This window comes from Cnephaeus nilssonii (assembly GCF_951640355.1).
Source record: "Cnephaeus nilssonii genome assembly, chromosome: 18".
NCBI lineage: Eukaryota > Metazoa > Chordata > Mammalia > Chiroptera > Vespertilionidae > Cnephaeus > Cnephaeus nilssonii.
This window is the reverse complement of record NC_137089.1, coordinates 21416965-21440083: the sequence shown is the minus strand read 5'-3', so window position 1 is coordinate 21440083 and position 23119 is coordinate 21416965. Positions and strand designations below refer to the sequence as shown.

At 36.2% G+C, this 23119-nt stretch overlaps 1 protein-coding gene across 3 annotated transcripts in view; it reads left to right on the top strand.

Moving 5' to 3' along the window:
• Window positions 1-23119, top strand: part of CSMD3 (CUB and Sushi multiple domains 3) — a gene marked incomplete at both ends in the record, with an annotated part of 911147 nt that overhangs the window by 281303 nt on the left and 606725 nt on the right. For all 3 annotated transcript variants that reach the window (XM_079795927.1, XM_079795926.1, XM_079795925.1), the window contains one exon: window positions 10157-10269. In XM_079795927.1, the coding sequence (XP_079652053.1) occupies window positions 10157-10269 (113 nt within the window). The remainder of the gene's footprint in view (window positions 1-10156; window positions 10270-23119) is intronic.

Sequence of the window (23119 nt, the reverse complement as noted above, 5' to 3'; positions counted from 1 at the left end):
CCATTCTTTCTTGGAATTACTTCAAGAAAAGATTTGTTTGTTTGGTTATATCACATTGAAAAGTTAAGTCCGTGTAATCATTTAAAGGCAAGCAAAAGCAAGAATTATCATTTTTGAATTTTCTAGATAATTTGGCATAAAATAAGGGAAAAACCATGATAAAAACTTGTCATAAAAATAATCTTTTTAAGATTGCGAGGATACTTAATATGTAGTATTTTTACATTTTTTTTCATCCAAAACTTTTTTTAAAAAAAACTGAAAGCAATGTGATGTGGCCAGTGTTTCCTGTTGATCATATTCAATGCGGTTGAATTATGGAGGGACACGGAAATAATACATTAGCAGAGGTATGTGTTCTCTGGGCCACATCCAAGTTTCTAACGTCTAGTTCAGTTCAGATGCTAGGGTAAATCTATTGTACAATATAGAAATTATTCAAGTAGGTAGGTATATAATTGCCCTAATAATTAAATTTTCTTTATGGTTTGTTTCAATTACAGCAATGTGATCAATGATTTTAATTTAGAAATTATAGGTTAGAATAGAATTAGACTTTAGTGGCATATGTCATTGCCTTTACATAGTTAGAGGACATGCATTTAGAAGAAGAGTTAAATTTACTCCAATGGTCCAAAGATTATGTTAGGACAAAAAGATAGAAAGTAATGTGAAACATCATGGTTGAAGTTAGGAAAATTATTCAAAAGTCTACAACTGTGTCAAACAGGAGTAACTGCTACTTGAAGTGTGAGTTTGGATAACTGCATTAGGATGTTGCTGCAGACATTCAAACAAGCATCTGACGGTGGTTGATGTAAGTGTCCTAAACTTTTTTTTTTTCTTTCTTTTGATTTTAGATTTTTTACTCAACAAAGACTTGTAAATGCTAACACTCTAAGTTTGTACTAGACTGTATCTTTGCTTTTAGAGAATAATAAGGCAAGCCGACAATACTTACGTGATTCTGAGAAAATCACTTACATAATAGAGGCAGCACAAAATGTTGTGCGATCAAGAAGAAAGTTCAGTTTCACAGAGAAATGATGTTTGTGCTGAATCTTTAAGGAAAAGTAGCAATTTGCCAAGCTGTTTGGGCAGGAACAGTTTGATTCCCAGTCTGGGCATATGCCTGAGTTGTGAGATCAATCCCCAGTGGTGGGGCATGCGGGAGGCAGCCAATCAATGATTCTCTGTCATCATTGCTATTCTATCTCTCACTCCTTTGCCCTTCCTCTCTGAAATCAATAAAAAGATTAAAAAGAAAAAAATTTAATAAACTAAAAAAGGATTATACCTTTCTTGTCTTTTTAAATTGATTTGTGATTCTGCTGTGCCAGTTAACTATTTTTAACCATTATCCAGGCTGTTCTTTCCAAATGAATATAATAGTAGTCTACTCAGAACTTCAAAAATTATATTTTAGAAACTTGATAACAAGTTTGGAAACAAATACAGGTGGACACAACTAAAACTTTTCAAAAATTAAATAAGGAGGATGGATCTTTGTACTAGCCATGAACATGGAAATACAGTGATGCAGTTATTAAAACAGTATTGTAAATACACATGAAAACAGATGGAATCAATGAAACAAGGTAGTAATTCTATTATATATTGGAAAATTAGGTTTGATAAAGCAAACTTCTCCATAAGAAATGAGAATAGAGTATTGTATTCCTTTTTCTAAGTTTATTTTTTCATTGTTGACATTATTACAGATGTCCCATATTTTACCCCAACTTTCCCCTTCCACCCAGCCCCTGCCCCACCCCAGGCTTGTACCACACTATTGTCTGTGTCCATGGGCTATGCATTTACTACCTGGCGGAATACACATATTAGTTCTAGGAGTTTATTTTGTAGATTGCTTGTATTTTCCTCATAAATAATCATTTCATTTTCAAATGAGAATAGTTTATTTCTGTTTAATGTATATTTATTTTATTTAATTATTGTACTTACTGGAACTTCCAGCACAATGTTGAATAAGAATGATGTGCCATATTCCTGATCTTAATCAAAAGCATTATTTAATATGAAGTTGGATGTTAGTGGTAGGATTTTTATATATACTCTTTATCAACTTGAGGATGTTCCCTCTATTCCTAATTTGCTGAAAGTTTTTAGCATGAATGGGTGTTGGATTTTGACAAATGCTTTCTCTGTGTCCATTAATTTGATCACTTAAATTTTTTTCTATATGATGGGTTACATTGATTGATTTTCAAATGTTGAATGAGTCTTATATAACTTAAATAAATCTCACTAGATCCCAGCATATAATTATTTTATATGTTGCTGAATTTTATTTGCTAATACTTTATTGGGGATTTTTAAAGCTAAGGTCATGAGAGATCTTGGTGTGTAGTTTTTTGTTTGTTTTTGTTTTTGTACTGATATTTTCTGGTTTTATTATTAGAGTAATACCTCACAAAATGAGTTCAGAAGGGTTTCCTTATCTTCTGTTTTCTGTAAAAGAATGGATAAAATTGTTAAATTTTTTATCTGTTTAGTAGATTTCTCTATTAAAAACACCTGGATCTGGAGATATTTTGCCGGCTTTTTAATTTTGAAATGGTTAGAGGATTATTCACTTTTTCTGTTTTATTTTAATTACATTTTGGTAGTTGAATACATACATATTATATCTAAAATATAAAAGTATTTTCCTGAAGCATGTGTTTAGATAAAATAAAACATTTCTCTGCAGCAGGCAGTTTTTATAAGAGAACTAGTAGCCCTACGCATGAATCCATGCGCCAGTAGGTCGCTGCCACCCTCCTGTAGCTCTTTGCCCTCTGCCCTCCTCATAGTTGCTGCCCTGCCCTCCTGTAGCTTTCTGTCGCCCGCTTGTAGTTCGCTGCCCCACCCTCCTGCAGATCCATGATCCAGTCTTTACGCAGTTGGTCATTATGCCTCAGGGCATAATGGATAATTCCATATTCCTCTCTTATTATGTAGGATATGTGATAGATAGATCATGGGGGGTAAGTAGAAAACCAGAGTGGAGGTATAGATGGTGATAACAAGTGGGGTATGTGGGTGAAAGTGGAGGAGAGAAAGAAAGTGAAGGAAATTTAGTATAGCCACTTCTGTCATTTGCTTTGCAAATATTTTATAACATCTGGTTTCAGAATAGTTGGATTGCATAACACAGTGCTTAGCTTCTTAATGCCTTTGTTAAAACCATATAGGATTGTGTGTTCTGCAGGCACTGACTTTTTGCATATCTGAACAAGAACACAGTCATATGTGACAAAAAAGCTCAGCCTGGTCACGTGGATATCAGTACACTCCACACAAGAGTATTCATGATTACATAGCATGGAATATTAGTGCTTGTAATGTCATCTGAGAAATGGATTAATTTTGTTGCTAATAATAAATTTTCCACTTATACTACAGAACATAATATAAAATTTATTGTTTTGACTATTTTAAGATGCTGTATTTTCTTGAAACTAGGAAATGCATTATTTTTCAGAAATGAAGAAATAAATACAGGTAGTGGTTTGTTAAAGAGTCCTATACAATAATTTCATTGCAGGTTGTTTTATTTTATGGCAAAACATGGAAGTAGGAGAGTGCTTGTTAAATTTAAGAAATTTTGTATTAAAGCATGTACCAGGCATGTGACCTGACCAGAAAGCAAACTGGAACCTCCTGGCTCATAGGTCAACACTCAACCACTGAGCCACACTGGTTGGGCTAATTTATTTCTTGATAAATAATATCAGTGTACACATACTATGTGTCAATCATTCTGTGCAGCACCAGGAATTTAATAACCTACCTTTAAAGTAATGTTGATAGAAAACTCACTACTATGTAGAATATAGATGATGTGATAAGTGCTCTCTGAGGACAGAGAAGGAGATTAAGCATTTATCTTAACATTAAAACGTTAAGGCTGGCTTCTCTGAGAATGCTTAAGGGTAAAGTAAATAAAGGTACAGAATATTATATTTATCAGCCTCAAAGAGGAATAGATAAAAAGACCCTTAGTTAAATGAAGGAATGCATTTTAGCAACTAATTATAGTTCAACATAGGGCAATTAGTCTAACAGGATCTTGGAAAACAGCATGTGAAGAATGCATCTTATCTAATTGCCACAGGAAGAAGGAAATCAAAGGAGGTAAAATAGGGGACCAGGGAGTTAGAGAGTGAAAGAAGAAGAGAAAGAAGTAAAATTAGGAGAGAGCAGGAGAATTGGAAAGATTAAAAAAATAAATGTTAGATGCACCAAATATGACACTTGTTGTTACAAATGCAGTTTTGAGAAAGTTGAGAATCAGAGATCAATTGGTGACAGCAATAGGGATCTGACAAGAGAATTATGATCCAAAGGCTAAGGTCAGAATAGTTTTAGGGACTTTTTAAAAATGGTAAAGACCTTTGGTTCTCTTAGGTTTCTTACACTTAAGGACTATCTATAAAAGAAAATATTGCAGCTAATTTTTTAAAATATTATGATTTAGCTATTTCTGCAGAAAATTATATAAATAGAAACACTTTATGCAAAGATTAATTATGGAAAGTTGTACTATATTACTTTCAGTATTTATACATTAAATATTCAGTGAAATTCAATGTCCTTATTAATTTATTAGGTTCATTTAAATTTATTACTCAAAAGACACATTTTGAATTCTTTTTGGATACAAATAATTAGGCTACAAATTTAGACCATTTTATAATTATCATAATTTTATTTGGTTTTATTCTTCTAAAAGCCAGATTAGTAATCTAAGACATAATCATGAGAATGGCTGCTTTGAGTGTAATCAATTGGGACATTTGCCATTTCTAGACATTCTTGATCATGTTACTCTTATTTATTTATTTATTTATTTATTACATCATTTACTACCATCTTAATTTATATCAGCAATTTACTTATGTTTTCTTCTGTATTTTCACTTTGTAAGATCATGGATTGATCTGTCTTGGTACTACTTTTTTTCCCAGTGCTTATTTAGCATAACATTTGCCATGTAGTAAGTGATCTATAAATAATTATTGAATATACTTAATCTCTTCATTATCAAGTGTTGATTCTTACTGACTTAATATGAGAATGCACACATAACTGCTTGCCTTCAAATGACCATAGTGATTTGACATAGAGATAACAATGTGGTCAGTGCACATCATAGTGAGCTGTTGAGCGGCCTTAGCATACCATTAGCATATTATGCTTTGATTGTTTGAACAGATGACTGGACGACCGGACACTTAGCATATTAGGCTTTTATTATATAGGATTCTTTAAAATAATTAGTTTAATTGAATCTTTCTAGGTGGCATATATTTTCCATCCTCCATTTCCAAGATCTCCTCTGATAATATGTGAAATATGGTACAAAGATAAGTAGATTCATTTACTAGAGTTCTACATAAACCATAAAGTCATATTGTGTGAATTGTGTTTAAGTACTAGGTGACTACAATTTGGAAAGCCCATATAACTGCTTTAGAACCAATGAAGATGCTTTTCTTGTCTGCAGCAGAGGGGTACTGTGGCACAGTTGCTTTCTAGTTCAGTGTATTGGCTTATCCACCATTTGGCTTCAAGAGCTGAAGCCTTGAGGGTATCAGGAATATCTTCTTAATTCCACCCCTGTTAATTTGCCATTATTTGTTCCACCTCATGTTATACCCCAGCTACTGCAGTTCTAGTATCTTCAGTTCCTCATTTGTCAATTTCTGAAGGTAAATTTAGGCTCCAACCTTTCGTGCCTTAGTAGCTATTACTAGTCTTAACTACACTTTGTTGGTGAAATTATCTTTGATAATGCTCTGGGATAATGGGCATTTATCACTTTTATTGTCCTTTTAATCCTCTTTCTTATCTCACTTTTCTTGATGTCTTTGTTGAGTTCCTTCTCATTTATTGGATCTTCTAAGGACCTCGCTCCAAACATTGTACTCATTATATTTAGAAATGTGTACAGCCTGTCAAAAATAATTTAAAATTTTGTGAATGGATATTTATGCTTATCAAATCAGGGAACTGAGGAGAAACATTGTAAATCAAAATCTGGCATGAACTGTGCTACTCTATTGAAAATAAAATGATATCAAACCCAAATTTTTAAAACTGAGTTGCTATTAAATGGAACCAACCAACAAGCAAACAGAAGTAAACATAACTTGGATATTTTCTGAAAGCAATGAAGTGAAATTTTATACCTTGAGTTTTAAACTCCTATAGGTGAATTACATATATTTACTAAATTCAGATATGAAAAACCACCCAGCTGAACAATAAATAGAGACACCACTATAAAAGAGAAAATAGAGCATTGATAGAGAAAAGTTAATGATGCATTCCAAAGAAGGAAGATAAATGAGAAATGTTTGGAATAAAACCCCGCTTGTTCATGTTAGAATGCAAGAAAATTGGGTTATATAGTAATGTTTCCAAGCCCATCCTCTATAGCCATGGGCACAATCCTCTTTAATAAAATGGTAATATGCAAATTAACCATCACTCCGCTACATAAGCGACACCCACAAGCCATGCCCACCAGCCAATCAGGGCGAGTATGCAAATTAACCCAAACCAAGATGGCTACAGCCACAGAGAGCAAGGTTTCCCAGGTAACAGCAAGCCAAGCTTTCCATAGCCGTTGCAGGCCTAAGCCTCCACTCAAGCTACAAAGTTTCAATTATAGAAGGTAAACAAATTCAAACAAATGGCGGCAGAATGGAGCTTGAGAGAGCAGGCCAGGGTTGCCGGCGGCAACAGGGGAAGCAAAGCTTTCCGCACACCCTGGCCGGGCTCACCTGCTTAAGGCTACAAAGTTTCAATTGTAGAAGGTGAATTAACTGCCACAAAAATGGCTGCCACCCTGGAGGGAGCAGCAGGCTTGGCTCCACTCCAGGCTACAAAGTTTCAATTGTAGAAGGAAAATAAATCCCAGATACCAGGGCCTCTGCTTGGGTTGCCAGGGGGCATGGCCGGCCTGCAAACCACCACAGGCCCCTCGCTCAGGCCGCCCCACGCCCCAAGGGAACCCCACCCTGATCCGGGACACCCTTCAGGGCAAACCAGCTGGCCCCCACCCCTGTACCAGGCCTCTATCCTATCTAATAAAAGAGTAATATACAGATTGATCATCACTGCAACACACAATATAGCTGCCCCCATGTGGTCAAAGATCCTGCCCCCATGTGGACACAAGATGGCCACTACAAGATGGCCAGCAGGAGAGGGCAGTTGGGAGGCACCTGGCCTGCAAGGGAGGGCAGTAGAGAGGGACCAGGTTTGCAAGGGAGGGCAGTTGGAGGTGATCAGCCCTGCAGGAGAGGGCAGTTGGAGGTGATCAACCCTGCAGGAGAGGGCAGTTAGGGGTGACCAGGCTGGCAGAGGAGGGAAGTTGGGGGCAAACAGGCTCGCACGGGAGCAGTTAAGCATCAACCAGGCTGGAAGCAGAGTGGTTAGGGGGTGATCAGGCTGGCAGGCAGAAGCAGTTAGGGGCAATCAGGAAGGCAGGCAGGCAAGCAGGTGGGAGCCAGCAGTCCTGGATTGTGAGAGGGATGTCCGACTGCCCCTTTAGGCCCGATCCCACCAGTATCGGGCCTAAACGGGCAGTCGGACATCCCTCCAGGAGTCCCAGATTGGAGAGGGTACAGGCTGGGCTGAGGGACAACCACCGCCGTGCACGAATTTCGTGCACTGGGCTTCTAGTTATACAATAAAGGTGGATTCATATGTCCATGACTTAGCTCATGATCATTCAATGTAAATGTCCATTAGTTCCCAAACATCCTAGGAAAGATTGGTTTGGGGAGGTAAGGGAAAAAGAGTTGTAATCACCATGAAAACACACACACACACACACACACACACACACACACACACACACACCTATTTTGCCTTCTGATGAAGCAAAAGAAAAGTGTAAGCTTTGCAGAATGGAAAAGATACATCAGATACTGGTTATTAGAACACTTCAATCTAAAATTCCCCTTAACTATGTAATAGTATTTCTTTTGAGAATATTTTTCCTTGGCTTTGTAACAAACACGTGGAAATATCTAGGGCAGTGGTCGGCAAACTGTGACTCGCGAGCCACATGTGGCTCTTTGGCCCCTGAAGTGTGGCTCTTCCACAAAATACCATGGCCTGGGTGAGTCTATTTTGAAGAAATGGTGTTAGAAGTTTAAGTTTAAAAAATGTGGCTCTCAAAAGAAATTTCAATCGTTGTACTGTTGGTATTTGGCTCTGTTGACTAATGAGTTTGCTGGCCACTGATCTAGGGCATAGTTTCAAGATCTTGCGTTAAGTGCCTTGCTGTAAGGAGATTATAAAATGGTTTCTTTATGACTAGCTATGTAGAGACTAAATACAGGGTGTCCCAAAATGTATACACATATTGTAACAGCTGATAGCTCAATTTTGAAAATGAAGTGCATTTTAAAATATACTGCCTTTATAATTATTCAAAGTGTGTATATGCATTTTTGGGACACCCTATGTTTATGCCCAAAATACAATGTTTTCTGTCTGTCAATTGGAGCAGACCTCTGGCGCATTATAGGGAATCTTAATAATAAAAAGTATAGTATTGTGAAATTACATTAAAATAGTTCTATCCTATGAAATTAAATTGTGAAATTTGCCATCAAATGTGAAATAGTGAGAATATATTAGGTAGAAAAAGTATATCTACTGCTTTGAAGTCTTTGGTTTTGTAAATATACTATATCAATACAAACATAGGAACACAATGACCAGCACCATTAAGATCAGTTTCCATTATACATATTATTATACTAGAGGCCTGGTGCATGAAATTCGTGCATGGGGGTGTGTATCCCTCAGCCCAGCCTGCACTCTCTCCAATCTGGGACCCCTTGAAGGATGTCTGACTGCCCGTTTAGGCCCGATCCTACTAGGATCGGGCCTAAACGGGCAGTCAGACATCCCTCTCACAATCCAGGACTGCTGGCTTCCCACTACTCACCTGCCTGTCTTCCTGATTGCCCCTAACCGCTTCTGCCTGCCAGCCTGATCACCCCCTAACCACTCCCCTGCCAGCCTGATTGATGCCTAACTATTCTGCTGCCAGCCTGTTTGCCCCTAACTGCCCTCCCCTGCAGGCCTGATCCCTACCAACTACCCTCCCCTGCAGGCCTGATCACCCACAACTGCCCTCCCTTGAAGGCCTGGTCACTCCCAACTGCCCTCCCCTGCTGGCCATCTTGTGGTGGCCATCTTGTGACCACATGGGGGCAGCCATCTTTGACCACATGGGGGCAGCCATCTTGTGTGTTGGAGTGACAGTCAATTTGCATATTACTCTTTTATTAGATAGGATAGAGGCCTGGTGCAGGTGTGGGGGCCAGCTGATTTGCCCTGAAGAGTGTCCTGGATCAGGGTGGGAGTTCCCTTGGGGTATGGGGTGGGCTGGGCGAGGGGCCTGTGGTGGTTTACAGGCTGGCCACGCCCCCCGGTGACCCAGTCAGAGGCCCTGGTATCTGGGGTTTATTTGTCTTCTATAATTGAAACTTTGTAGCCTTGAGCAGAGGCCAGGGTCAGCCAGGGCGGGTGGGAAGCTTGTCTTCTTCCATCGCCAGGGGCAACCCAAGCTTCCTGCTCTCTCCAGCTCCGTGGCTGCTGCCATTTTTGTTGGGATTTATTTATCTTCTATAATTGAAACTTTGTAGCCTTGAGCGGAGGCCAGGGCAGGCCAGGGTGGGCAGGAAGCTTGGCTTCCTCCATTGCTGGGGAAACCCTCCTGCTCGCTCTGTGGCCACAGCCATCTTGGTGGGTTAATTTGCATACTCCTGATTGGCTTGTGGGCGTGGCTTGTATGCGTAGCAGAGGTACGGTCAATTTGCATGTTTCTCTTTTATTAGTGTAGAAATGCAGTAAATTTGGGTGAATCAAAATCATATGTAGGTTACTGTTGAATTTATAAATGTATGCAACATAATTGGAACAATGCATGTTTTGAATTTCACTATTTTATGATTGACTTTTCTATACCTAAAAAAACTGTTTCATTTTTTATTAAAAAGTTAATGCAGAGTCATGAATATTGTATACATGTATACAAATTTGGGTGGGGTCCCAATTCAGTAAAATCTTTTAGTGCTGCAAGGCTTTTTAAATGTTTTTGTTGTTGTCTTCCATAATTCAGGTTATCTGGAATGAATATACCACCACCAATTATCAGCAACAAAAACTGGCTCAGACTGCATTTTGTTACAGACAGCAATCACAGATATCGTGGATTTAGTGCTCCGTATCAAGGTATATTTGATGAATACTTCTGCCTCTTTTGATGTGTAGAATGTTTTTGGTATACACAAGTGCATTTTGTGATAATTTGAATAAGCAAAAATGGACATTGTCTTGCTATGGCAGTGATGTGATCATAACTAAATTACAGTAAATTACAGTATAAAAGTTAGTTGATTTTCATAGCACAATGTTTAGAATAAAGGATATTATGACCTCTAAAGGTCATATGTGACAGATGTTACATTTTACTTTCATGAAGTGCTCCAGCAATTGGACATGCTACCTAAAGCTGCATCACACAACACTGCAGAAAACCCACAGTTGTAAATAGTCTTTTCATAAATTGAAACTCCTTTTCATATACAGTGTGTCTGCTATTGATAGATCAATTAACCTTTTTTTGGGCTTTATTACCTAACATTTATATGAAGAGGCATACTTTTGAATAAGTAGGATATAATATTTGATGCATTCACTTGAAAACACTCTGTTTAGGACAAGATTGTTATGAAGATGGAGTACTAGTGAAACTAGCTTCTACATTGTTTAGTAATATTATGGGCTTAGTGTCCTTTATTCTCAGACTATTATGTAAATAATTCATTTCATTCTCAGTAGTGTATCAGCTACTGTTCAGGGAATGGTGAGCATTGCCACAGTTAACATTTTTCCATTTATCTGTTTGTTTTATTTAATGATTTCCGTTGTAGTAGTCTTCAGACTTAAGTGCTTTGAAAACTTAATATGGTGACTCTAGCCAGCTTATAATTAATATCTAAAATAGTATGAGACCACATATTGTTTTCTAGAATACAAATTTCAGCAACCAATTTATATTTTGAGGACCAGCATCCTCTCTTTAGAGTCCTATCAATGAGATTTTTCACAATAATAGCAACACATTAATGTGATGGTATTTTGACCCTTATAATAGTGTATTTGCTATCATTGTCATAAAATTCACTGAGAAAGTAACTTGAAAGTAAAGGTTTTACATAAAATTCACTATAAAAAAATCTGTAATTTCTATTTCTAATGTAGTTAATTCAAATAGAAGTATAAATGCAAATGTGCTCTTAATGCTATACATTTTATTAACATTTCTCAGAATGTTACTCACCTTAGAACACTATATTTTAAAATTAAAAATTAAATATTCATAGAAATGTTTATTTTTATATCTTATTAAAAATAACCATTAAAATCATAGTAACTTGAATCTTTTCCTTTAACCTAGTGCCGCTTTTCAATTTGAACAATATTTTGAGTTTCCTATTTTAGTTTAAAAAGTGATTGTGCACTTCAGAATTCAGAGGGCTTTTTATTATTGAAAAGAAGTAATTGTTGTGGAGTCCCTTTTCCTCTAGGTTGACCCTTTCTCTTGAGTTTTCCAACCACATAATTTTATGGCTCTTGATTCCCCACTGCCCTGAGTTAAGGCAGATGGCATTGCGGAAATGTAAGACTCGCCATCTTTGACTCATGTGGTCATTGAACCTTTAAATAAGATGGCTCCTCTTCTTTATCCTAATATAAATAAAATAACACTTATTTTGTATTTAAATATAAATTTAATTTTTTACTGGAAGAAAACTAGATCTCTCTCAAAAGTAAAATGGTACTTAATTTGCTTTATGCTGTATAGTTTCATGAAACTAGTATCTGTAGATGGGGTTATTTTGCATTAAAAGACAGCAGTGCAAAGCTGTGAGTAGATTTGTGTATTTAATTATTATTTTTAATATTCTACTTGCTGATCTTAAATTGAGTTTTATAGTAGTTTCAGGATTCAATTTTATTTTCTGGCATTGCCTCGCTTGTTTCATCATTGAGAAATAGCACATCAGTGAACTGACTGTAGTAAAATAGTAAGGAAGTGTTTTATGAGTTATGAATTATTTCTATTTTCAGCAGGGAAAGGAGCTTAAAATATGGTAATTTTGGATATAATCTATATCTACCCAATATAGAGGAAATAAAGTGGCCTAATAGAAAAGAAGCAATGATTTTATAATAAGATCACAAATGTTTTATTACATAAAAATACATCTTTGTATTGTATTCTTTTAAGCCTTTCCTGATTCAGACTTGACTTTTTAATTGCATTATCTCCAAATAATATTTTACCTACACAACCTAAATTCAGTTGGTTAAGTCATTTTTAAAATTACAATAAAATAAATTTGGATTGAAAAACAAATAAACTATCTTAAATAGCTATGAAAATCATAATTCTGACATGTTGAAATGCATGCCCCAGCATGAAGTGGTGATCATGCTTTTTAGATCCTCCCATGCTACCATTTAATTTCAGTGGTATCTAAATTAAAATCGAATTAAAACAATTCAAGGTAGAAAATTTGTGGAACATACTATACAATAGTAAAAACCAAGTCTCCATGTAACAGTTTCTTAATAAATCAAATTTGTAATCAGTAATTATTGATTTATCAATTATTTTCAATATTTAGTATTTTACTGGAGCTTAGGTTTTCCTCATAGCATTTCTGCTTAACCTGTGGTCTTATATAAAATACCAAGAAAATTAACTCAGTTTCTAAATGTTACTAGATTTTTTTTTATTTAATTGATTTCAAATGTCTAAATATAGTACTATTTCTATATTATAGATTAAGTCTTCTAAATCATTTTATAGTTGATCTCATTTTGATTTTTAAAGTTTTTCCCCCTAATATTGTTCATGTAAGTCTTATGCAGGTTAATATTTTGTAGACAGTTATTTTCAATGTAACAAAGATACGTTAATAAATGGACTATTTTAAATTTATGAATAAAATATTTCATATAGGTTCTCAAAGAAGTTATACTAATTTTGGTATCACCTGTGTACTTTTTGGTAAGAAAACATATTTTATGGGCCAAACTTTCAAATTGTATTGAAAGTGCACTGCTATTACCCTCAGTTAAACAGAAGCATTTTAGATGTACGTAATTTATGTGAGAATAATTTGGGGGTTTTTACTCCTATTTTACACCTGAAAATGTTTTGACAAATTTATGTACACAGTTACTGAACAAAGGTAAATAAGATTATTGGAGAGTCAGCATAGTGTAATAAGAAAGAGTAGGATTTGGAGTCAGAAAATGAGGGTGAAGTTACTAATTGCTGCTTGAGTTTCTGAGCTTTAGTTTTCCCATCAATTAAAATATTCACAAGAGCTAGATACTGTTGTTGTGTAAAGCAAAAGGTATTAAGATTTCTAATAGTAAAAGTTGGGCATGCAGTGAATAAACACATTTCAGTGGAAAGAGGTAATCAGCTATTTGGAATGGTGAGAAACACTTTTCAACCATGAGGTATAAAATATTTAAAATTATGATCAAGCATAAAATTTGAATTCAGCGAACAATTAAGAAGGGAAAACACTGGGTTTTATATTTCTCACTATCACAAATGAGGCAGCCCATATTCTCTAGGGAAAAAGCACTTTTCATCTTAGAACTCATTTAAAATAGGATTTTATTTTCTTAAGTAAACATGAATTTTTAAAACCATATGTATAGCCCAGAGCACAGCATCAAAGCAACCTCTTCAATTATATATATATATTTTTTCTAATTTTGTGTAGACGTCAGTTTGTTGTTGTTGTTGTACCTTTCTATATCCACTGTTAATAAGAGACTGCGAGTCATACCCCACCATTCTAATTATAAAGCCCCTCCTCTAATTTGATAACTCTCAGTGTGTCATGTTCATGATTTCAAGGTTGGTGATGAAAGAATAAATAAGTAAAGTTCAGAACTTTGGGTTCGGACAGTGTAGGTGTAGCTCACTGTCATAGGAATGTTGGACATAGGCAAATAGACTGCTTTTCTGGTAAAGACAGTGAACAATTCAAGAAGTCTGTACGAATATGTATTTTTTCATATTATAGTAGGTATTATTTAATTTTTAGTGAGTACATGTTGTGGGAAAATTCATAAACTCTATTGAATCCTTATCTCAAAAAAATCTCCTTTTTATACATAGACAAACTGCATTATTTTAAGTTTGTGAAGTAAGCTAGTTATTTTTAGTTACTGTGTTTTGACAGAATAGGACGGTGAGTTTCATTGGTTAGTTTTTGAGAATGATTTCTGGTCTATATTTTGTTTTTATTTTCTTCTGATTTTTATTATTATTTACATAAATTTTCTTTAAATCTCTCTCAATTCAAAATAATTACTTTTACCTGGATTTTCTCCTCTCCTCTCCTCTCCTCTCCTCTCCTCTCCTCTCCTCTCCTCTCCTCTCCTCTCCTCTCCTCTCCTCTCCTCTCCTCTCCTCTCCTCTCCTCTCCCCTCCCCTCCCCTCCCCTCCCCTCCCCTCCCCTCCCCTCCCCTTTTCTTTTCTTTTCTTTTCTTTTCTTTTCTTTTCTTTTCTTTTCTTTTCTTTTCTTTTCTTTTCTTTTCTCTTTTCTTTCCTTTTATGGTTAAAAATAAGAAACTTCTTTTTACTTCTTGCTTTATATACTTGTCTAGTCAATGGAATTTATCATTTTAAATAGTATAACCATCAGAGATAATCAAAATAACATATTTAGTAGTCAAATTATCTGTATAAGTAAACATTGGTCTAAAATAGCCATTAAAAACTCCTAATAGCATTATTTTCTGGGTGCCAATGTAATTTTATAGTCATGCCAATATAAAATTTAAGGCCTTTAACTACATCTATATATATAAAAGCCTAAGCAACTGTTACGACTGGTCGAGGGAACAACCGGTTGACTGGTCGCTATGACAATTCACTGACCACCAGGGGACAGATGCTCAATGCAGGAGTTGCCCCCTGGTGGTCAGTGCGCTCCCACAGCCAACCTCCTGCAGCCAGCCAACCTCCCGCAGTCCCTTCCCCAGCCAGCCAGCCCAATTGGCCCTGATTGGCCCCCATCGCCGGCCAGGTGGAGGGACCCCACCCGTGCACGAATTTGTGCACCAGGCTTCTAGTTAGATGATAATAATGATTGCATGAAATCTTCCATAGCTTAACTAGATTTATTTCTTCATTCCAATCCTTACAATTTATTTGCCAGTTTATATATCTTCCAGCTCACAGTTCTGTTAATAAATTGTGGGTGTGCTTGACAGTAAACTGGCAAATTGTCATTTAATTACAAGTTTTCCTGAAATAGAAATTCCACTGCCACACAACCTGGTAAACAGAGCTAAGGGTTTTATATCAGAAACACAATGCTGGTGACTTATTTGCTTAACTCTATTCAAACATAATTTCTAGTAAAATACTTTATCTTGTTAGACATTTTAATAGTTAATGAATTAAAAATTAAGCCACGAGACTGTATTTAGAGTTGAAATATAGTTTTGCAGTTTATAGATATAGATGTATGTAATATATGTATACATATATATATATATATATATATATATAAAATGAGATTTAGAAATAAAGTAGAATATTAGAAATATTTTTATTTCCTTTATTTTGGCTGTTTTATAGTCCTTTTTATTCTGGTTATGAGTTAATGTTATGCATGAACACAGAGACTACCCATGAAGGACATCATTCATTAGGAAAAGTTACACTTGGAAAAATTAAATTCAGATTCTGATAAAGAGGATTGCTTAAAATCAAATGATAATGGATTTCTGAGCAAAGTACTAATATAAGAGGAAATTGTAAAATAAATTAATGTATATGCTTATGAAATAGTCATGGATATTAAGCAGTAGGTAGAGATCTGTTACAGGATTTTTAGTCTTTTTTAAGGAACTGAATCAATCTTCATTGATAGGAGAGTGACAAGGACTAATAGTCAAAAGGGGAAAATATCACAATTGTTACTTTTTTTAAAAGGTCTCTAATGTTTACTTTGCTAAGAATTCTTTCGTAAGCCAGTGTGTTGTTTCTTTATAAAATTATTAATGCTTAAAAATTGTTTAATGTTTGAGAAATATTCTTTCTTAAATCAGTGTTCAATCCATATATATGTAAACCTTGTATTGATATACCTTAAAAAGTGAAAGGCAAATTATATTAACCTTATGTTATAATCAGATGAAATTCACAAGGTTCCAGAAATAGTTTAGTAAAATTGTGATTTAGATTGCTATCTTCAAATAGAGCAACTACTGTGGATGGGAAATAATCTATACAATATCCAATTGTAATATGGTCAGTATTTTCTGAAACATGTAGTAAGTTTAAAATGTAGCACTTAATTGCAAAACTGAAAAAAAAATCACTATAGAGCAACATTTTAGTTTGGCTCATGTATTCCTGCTGATGATAGAATAAACATAAAATTAGCCAATCTCTTTTAGGGCAGTCTCTTTTGTGTTAACTCAGCATCCTTGGGTTAAATGTTCAAACTTTTAAGGTTCAGATCACTGCCTTCTTCCTTTTTATATAAAGCTTCTAATACAAGTGATATCCGTTGAGCACTAGTGGTGGTAGGATGAAACTGAATGGTCCTTATATAAACCCTTGTTCTTAGTAATATCAGCTGACTTCAGGGGAGAGGTCACTTCTTTGTAACTGAGAACCCTGCATTTACTGCTGGTGTCCTCAAGGCAACTTGTGCTATGTTCTTTTAGCAAGGTCCATTTTCTATCTTTCTGATTCTATTCCATGACAATTTTTTGCTCGGTCTTCCATCTCCAGTTTAGCTAAAACTCTTTAATTCACATTTCCCTTTTCTGTTATATGCTGATAGCCCTGTGGCAGGGTTCTAGATTTTTTTCTTATACCTATCTGCCACCCAATACCCATCATTCAACACAGTGTAAGACTACCAACTTGCTGGTCACATATTACTCTGGTGTTCTGCTGAATGTAGGTGTGTCTTTAAAGGGCTTACATTTTCTCCAAGTCCATATTGTAAGATTTCAGAATTAATTCCTTTAGCAAGTGGAGTTTAATAAATCCATATAGATATTTGCAGTCTTCCTTACTCCACCCTCCATGAAAATTTTTACACGAAGGCACAGCTTAGGGTTTTTTATTCTGTTAGATTATGGGAGAGCATTTCTTTTGCATGTCCTGAGTTTTCACTAATCGTGGCTTTTTATAAAGTCTTCCAGACTTTTCTCTTGAGCTGAAAAGGAAACTGTTTGAAATTCACGATCTCTCTCATCATATCATGACTCTCAAGACTAATATCTGGATAGGACTTTAAAAATGTAATTGTCAGTCAAAGTTGTATAAGAACACTTCAAAAACAGAGTAATCCAAGGGATTCAAAGAATGAGGAAAGTCCACAGTGTCAAAATTAATAGGAATGCAAAATACATGTTTAAAAATTTTTAAATAGCTTCCCTATTTATTCAGTGAGAAATTGATCTCCTCAAGGAAATATTTATATTATCGTTCCTAAATAAGCCTAAAATATATTACATACTAGAGGCCCGATGCACAAAATTCGTGCAAGAGTAGGCCTTCCTTCCCCTGGCTGCCAGCACCGGGTTCCCTCTGGCACCCGGGACCCAGGCTTTCCTCGCAGCCCTAGCTTCGTCCAGAAGTTACGTCCAGTCTAATTAGCATATTATGCTTTTATTGTTACAGATTGATTTAATAATGTTCAAGCTGCTTTTATAGCTGCAATTTGCTTTTTCAAAATATATGTAAGTCTATAATATTTGCTATCTTTATTATCCCAACTAACTTTGGCTTAGCATTTTCCTTTCAGTTAATGTGGTTTCTGTCAAGTATTTTAAATTATTATAATGTAATGAGTTCATGAGTAAAACTTTGTAGTCTGGAATTGTATAAATTTCTTGAATTTAAAGTACATTTTGTAGATTACAGAAATTGCATTGTTTAATGGTAGTACTATTATTCCAATTAGTATTAATTTGCTTATGATATATCTGATAGTTTTACTCACATAAGCCTCTAGTGAGGGCAGTTTTGTTATATCACCTAAGGATGATAAGCACATAACAAATGATAACGGATTAATTTGGTGTACAATAAACAAAATTCAGTGTTTTGTAAATTCTGTTGACGTTACAAATACACTGAACACGTAATTTGTTTTTATAATGATTCAGTAATTGCACAAAATGACCTACAAAAGCATCAATCAAGCACAGCAGGTACAAGCCATCAAACACATTGTAGATGATTGATCCTCCGTGTCGGTATAAAAAATGGGGTCTAAGGAAACAAGCCTTGGGACCTTACTTATAGTTATTTTATAGGCAATTTCATCATGAAATTGAAAATGTCATCATGAAATTTAAATCCCTAGATATTTTCATTCAAATTCAAAGATATCCAGAAATAGCTAAAGGCAATTTAGGAAAGTTTATTCAGATGATAAAGATATTAACTTTGGATTTTCCTTTAGTTTAGAGTTGTAAAGTGATGAATACTTTGTAAATATTGGATTGAAAAAAATTAAGTTGAAATATTTTCTTTAAGCAAATAACCCCTTTCAGCTTATTTTGGAACTACTTATTTCTCAGGCCACATTTTGGGAAATGATTCTGTAAGGCGTGACAGTAAGATTTAACTTCATGTGACAACACATTTATCATTAGTTAGCCTGAACTTTTCTTTAGTTATTTAATTACCCAAAGTTATATATGAGGCATGCAAATTGCTAATGCTGTTTGCTGAAACTAAAATAATTTCTTAAATTAAAACCCCCATTTGAGATCTATGATGGCACATTTATTTATTTGTTCATTTGCCCATCTATCCCATTTTGTTTAACAAAAATATTACTGAGCACGTACTTTGTACCAGATGCTGTTTTAGGCTCTGATATTACATAGTCTCAGAATTCAGGGAGTTTCCTCTATTGGATTTGAAAAGATGAGTGTATATTATATTAAAGGAAAAATATGAAATATTAAAATTAAGAAATTATGAGTTCCTGTAAGGAGTGAAGGAGAATGCTTATTGTCTAAATCACTCAGAGGTTCAATATGAGCTAACTGTAGCCCTTTCAAAAAAAAGTATTAAGCCCAAAATCATAGTAGAAAATGGTTGAGCCAAGTCCAAACCCTTAGAGTTTTGTTTTGTTTTATTTTGTTTGTTTGTTTCTTCTAAGACCTATGATAATTTTACTATGAACTCCAGCCTTAAGTATCTTCAAATTTTCAAATTTACAATGGATTTATTTTATTTTTAGAAAAGGCTAAAATTCATTGATAATGAAATTTGGCGAGTAAAGAAAAAATTGTGTCAGTACACTGTTCTTGATTAAAAGTGACGTTAATAAAGCAGTGATATTAGTTATGTAATTAGTTAATATGCATAAAGCCTTGAACAGTGTCTGACAGAGCGTAGGCGTCATATAAAATGTTAGCTGCTATTACTATTATCAGTAACAGCAGCAGGAGAAGCATTGTCACCCTTATTGTTTGACTACAAATGACGTGGAAGGCAATTTCAAGCATATTATTGGTAATAGGGGTATTATCTGAAATAAGAATATCCAACATTTCATAATAACATGTTGCAGGCTCATGTTTACTTGATAACATAAGTGCTTGGTTGTTGATTTTTTAAAAGGAATGAATTTAATACAGGTTTCAATACAGTAGATATTATAAAGAAAATTATTTCTAGTAAAATTGTATCAAATGTTTAACACACATATGTCTTAAAAATTAACCATGTGATATATCAGCCATATATTCCTTGTCTATTATATGTGCATACGGTGAAACAACAGTAAAACTACCTTCTCTTACAGACTTATTTATCCTTTTATTATATTAGGAATACTGACTGTTTTTGGACAACCCAAGGAGGAATCTGTAGCTATAAAATAGCTTAAGGTGAAAGAAGTATAATAACCCTTATCAGAAAAGGCAATAGTTTCAGAATACCCAAGTGCACTTTTGTTTGAAAAGGTCAAATTTAAACATTATGTTATTGATCTAACAAGAAAACAACCTTGTTGCTTTGGATTACATTCTTCTTTCCTACAGAAAATGTAACAAGTTCTACATAGAGTTTCCATAACTAACATGTACCTCCAGATTTTGTGGTCATGCACTTCTGTTGAATTCCCAAGCATATACTAATTTTTCTAGCTTATCAATGTAACAAAAATCCAGTAAACTTTTAAATGGGGCAGCTGTTTAAGTGATAAATGACAATAAAAACTAATATTGGAAAAGTTGAGAGAGGTAAAGGTTCCCAGGAATACACTTTACTTCAAAGAGCACTGAACTAGAAGTTGTAAATTTTGGTATAGACCTCACGCTGTGAACTTGAATGTATTCCTTAACATCTCAGAAGTTTAAGGTCATTAGATAATGGAACAATAGACTTTTTTTCCAGGTCTAAAACTTTTTGGGCTTAATCTGTTCCCAGTGCCACTAACTCACAAAAGTTGGCCTAATGATAGCTCAACTTCACAGTGTTCTGTGTATATATATGCACACACTTTTAGCTTTCTTTAAGATCAAACAGAGTAGCCTTGCCGATGTGGTTTAGTGGTTGAGTGTTGACCCACAGTTCGATTCCTGATCAGGGCACATGCCCGGGTTATGGGCTCGATCCCTAGTTAGTCGGCATGCAGGAGGCAGCCTATCAATGATTCTCTCATCATTGATGTTTCTCTCCCTTTCCCTTCCTCTCTCTAAAATCAATAAAAACATTTTAAAAAAGAAAAGATAAAACAGAGTAGAGGAGAAAGGGGGTAAAAAGGCCTGACCTGGAACTAAGTCCCAAGCTAGCTACATGCTCTGTGGACTGTTCAGGCCGACTGGGGCCTAGACCATGATTTCAACTGGTCTCTCTCTTCTGTGATTTCTTATCCCAGGGCAATGCATCTGTATCCTCAACAAATACTTGCCCAAATTTGTCCCCAGTCACTAGATATCCCCAACATTCTTCTGATAAGATATATTTCCCTTTCAGGTAGCCTGATTGGAAAGGTCCTCAGATGATGCCAATTTTAAATCTCTGTAATGCATGATCCTCCTTGGTGAAACAGGAAGCAAATCCTAGCTCTGAGAAACACACAAAAAAACATGCTTATCTCAACACAGAAGCTCTCCTTTTCCCTCTAGATTTCCTCAACAGATGTCAGTTTTACTTTATTCGTGTGTGAGTTTGACTTCAGCTTTGCCAGACAGGAATAGACAGCCATCTTTTTTTGTGTGTGCCAAGTGCCTGAAACAAATTTTATATATGAGTGATTCCATTTAAACCCACGTTACCAGACTAACACTAGAGGGAATAATTTTCCCACTGCTCCCTATAAATGGTGCTGGGAAGGGTACTGACCCATCTACCGGAGCTCTTTCAAAGGAAATAATTTCAACAAACTCCTCTCATTGTTGTCCCCCTTCTCCATATTGTCCTATCTAATAAAAGAGTAATATGCAAATCGACCGTACCTACACTACACCCACAAGCCACACCCACTAGCCAATCAGGGGTGAGTATGCAAATTAACCCAACCAAGATGGCTGCGGCAGGAGGCTTTGGTTTCCCAGGCAATGGAGGAAGCCAAGCTTTCCACCTGCCCTGGCCTGCCTTGGCCTCTGCTTAAGGCTACAAAGTTTCAATTATAGAAGATAAATAAATCCCAACAAAAGTGGCTGTGGCCATGGAGCAAGCAGGAGGCTTGGCTCTGCTGAAGGCTACAAAGTTTCAATTATAGAAGATAAATAAATCCCAGATACCAGGGCCTCTTCTTGGGTTGCCAGGGGGCGTGGTCAGCCTGCAAACCACCATAGGCCCCTCACCCAGGCCGCCCCACGCCCCAAGGGAACCCCCACCCTGATTCGGGACACCCTTCAAAGCAAACCAGCTGGCCCCCACCCATGCACCAGGCCTCTATCCTATCTAATCCTCCTATCTAGTAAAATAATTAATATGCAAATTGACAGTCACTCCAAGACACAAGATGGCTTCCCCCATGTGGTCAAAGATGACTACCCCCATGTGGACACAAGATGACCGCCACAAGATGGACAGCAGGGGAGAGCAGTTGGGAGGGACCAGGTCTGCGAGGGAGGACAGTTGTGGTGATCAGGCCAGCAGGGAAGGGCAGTTGGGGGTGACCAGGCCGGCAGAGGAGGGAAGTTGGGGGTGACCGGGCCTGTAGGGAAGGACAGTTGGGGGGGACCCAGGCCTGCAGGGGAGAGCAGTAGGGGGGGACCAAGCCTGCAGGGGAGGGCAGTTAGGGGTGACCAGGCCTGCAGGGAAGGGTAGTTAGGGATGACCAGGCCTGCAGGGGAGGGTAGTTAAGGGCAAACAGGCTGGCAGGGGAGCAGTTAGGCATCAATCAGACTGGCAGGGAGTTGTTAGGTTGTGATCAGCCTGGCAGGCAGAAGCAGTTAGGGTCAATCAGGAAGGCAGGCAGGCAAGCAGTTGGGAGCCAGCAGTCCTGGATTGTGAGAGGGATGTCCGACTGCTTGTTTAGGTCCAATCCTACTGGGATCGGGCCTAAATGGGCAGTTGGATATCCCGCAAGGGGTCCTAGATTGGAGAGGGTGCAGGCTGGGCTGTGGGACACTCTCCCCCCTCTCTGTGCACGAATTTTGTGCACCAGGCCTCTAGTTGTGTCATAAGAGTCTAAGAGTCTCAAAATAGATTAGCCTACATTTCCATTGAAACTGATTTGTATAAGAAGGTGAATGTCATAGTCACTGAAATATGTTAGTATCTATTAAATCAATGCTTCCATTTAAACTGAAATAGGAAAAGTCCCAATTTTACCTCTTGGTATGCAGTCCTCTCATACACATATAAATCTATGGAAATGCTTACACAGTTGCAGAAGTCAGTCTTTACATGTTATTAGACTATTTAATAGCTAATGGAAAGTATATTTATATGTACATTTATCATTTTTATTTATCATTGGTATGATATTTGTGCATATGGTGTATATCATTGACTTCTTTTAGTTGTGAATTTTCTCTC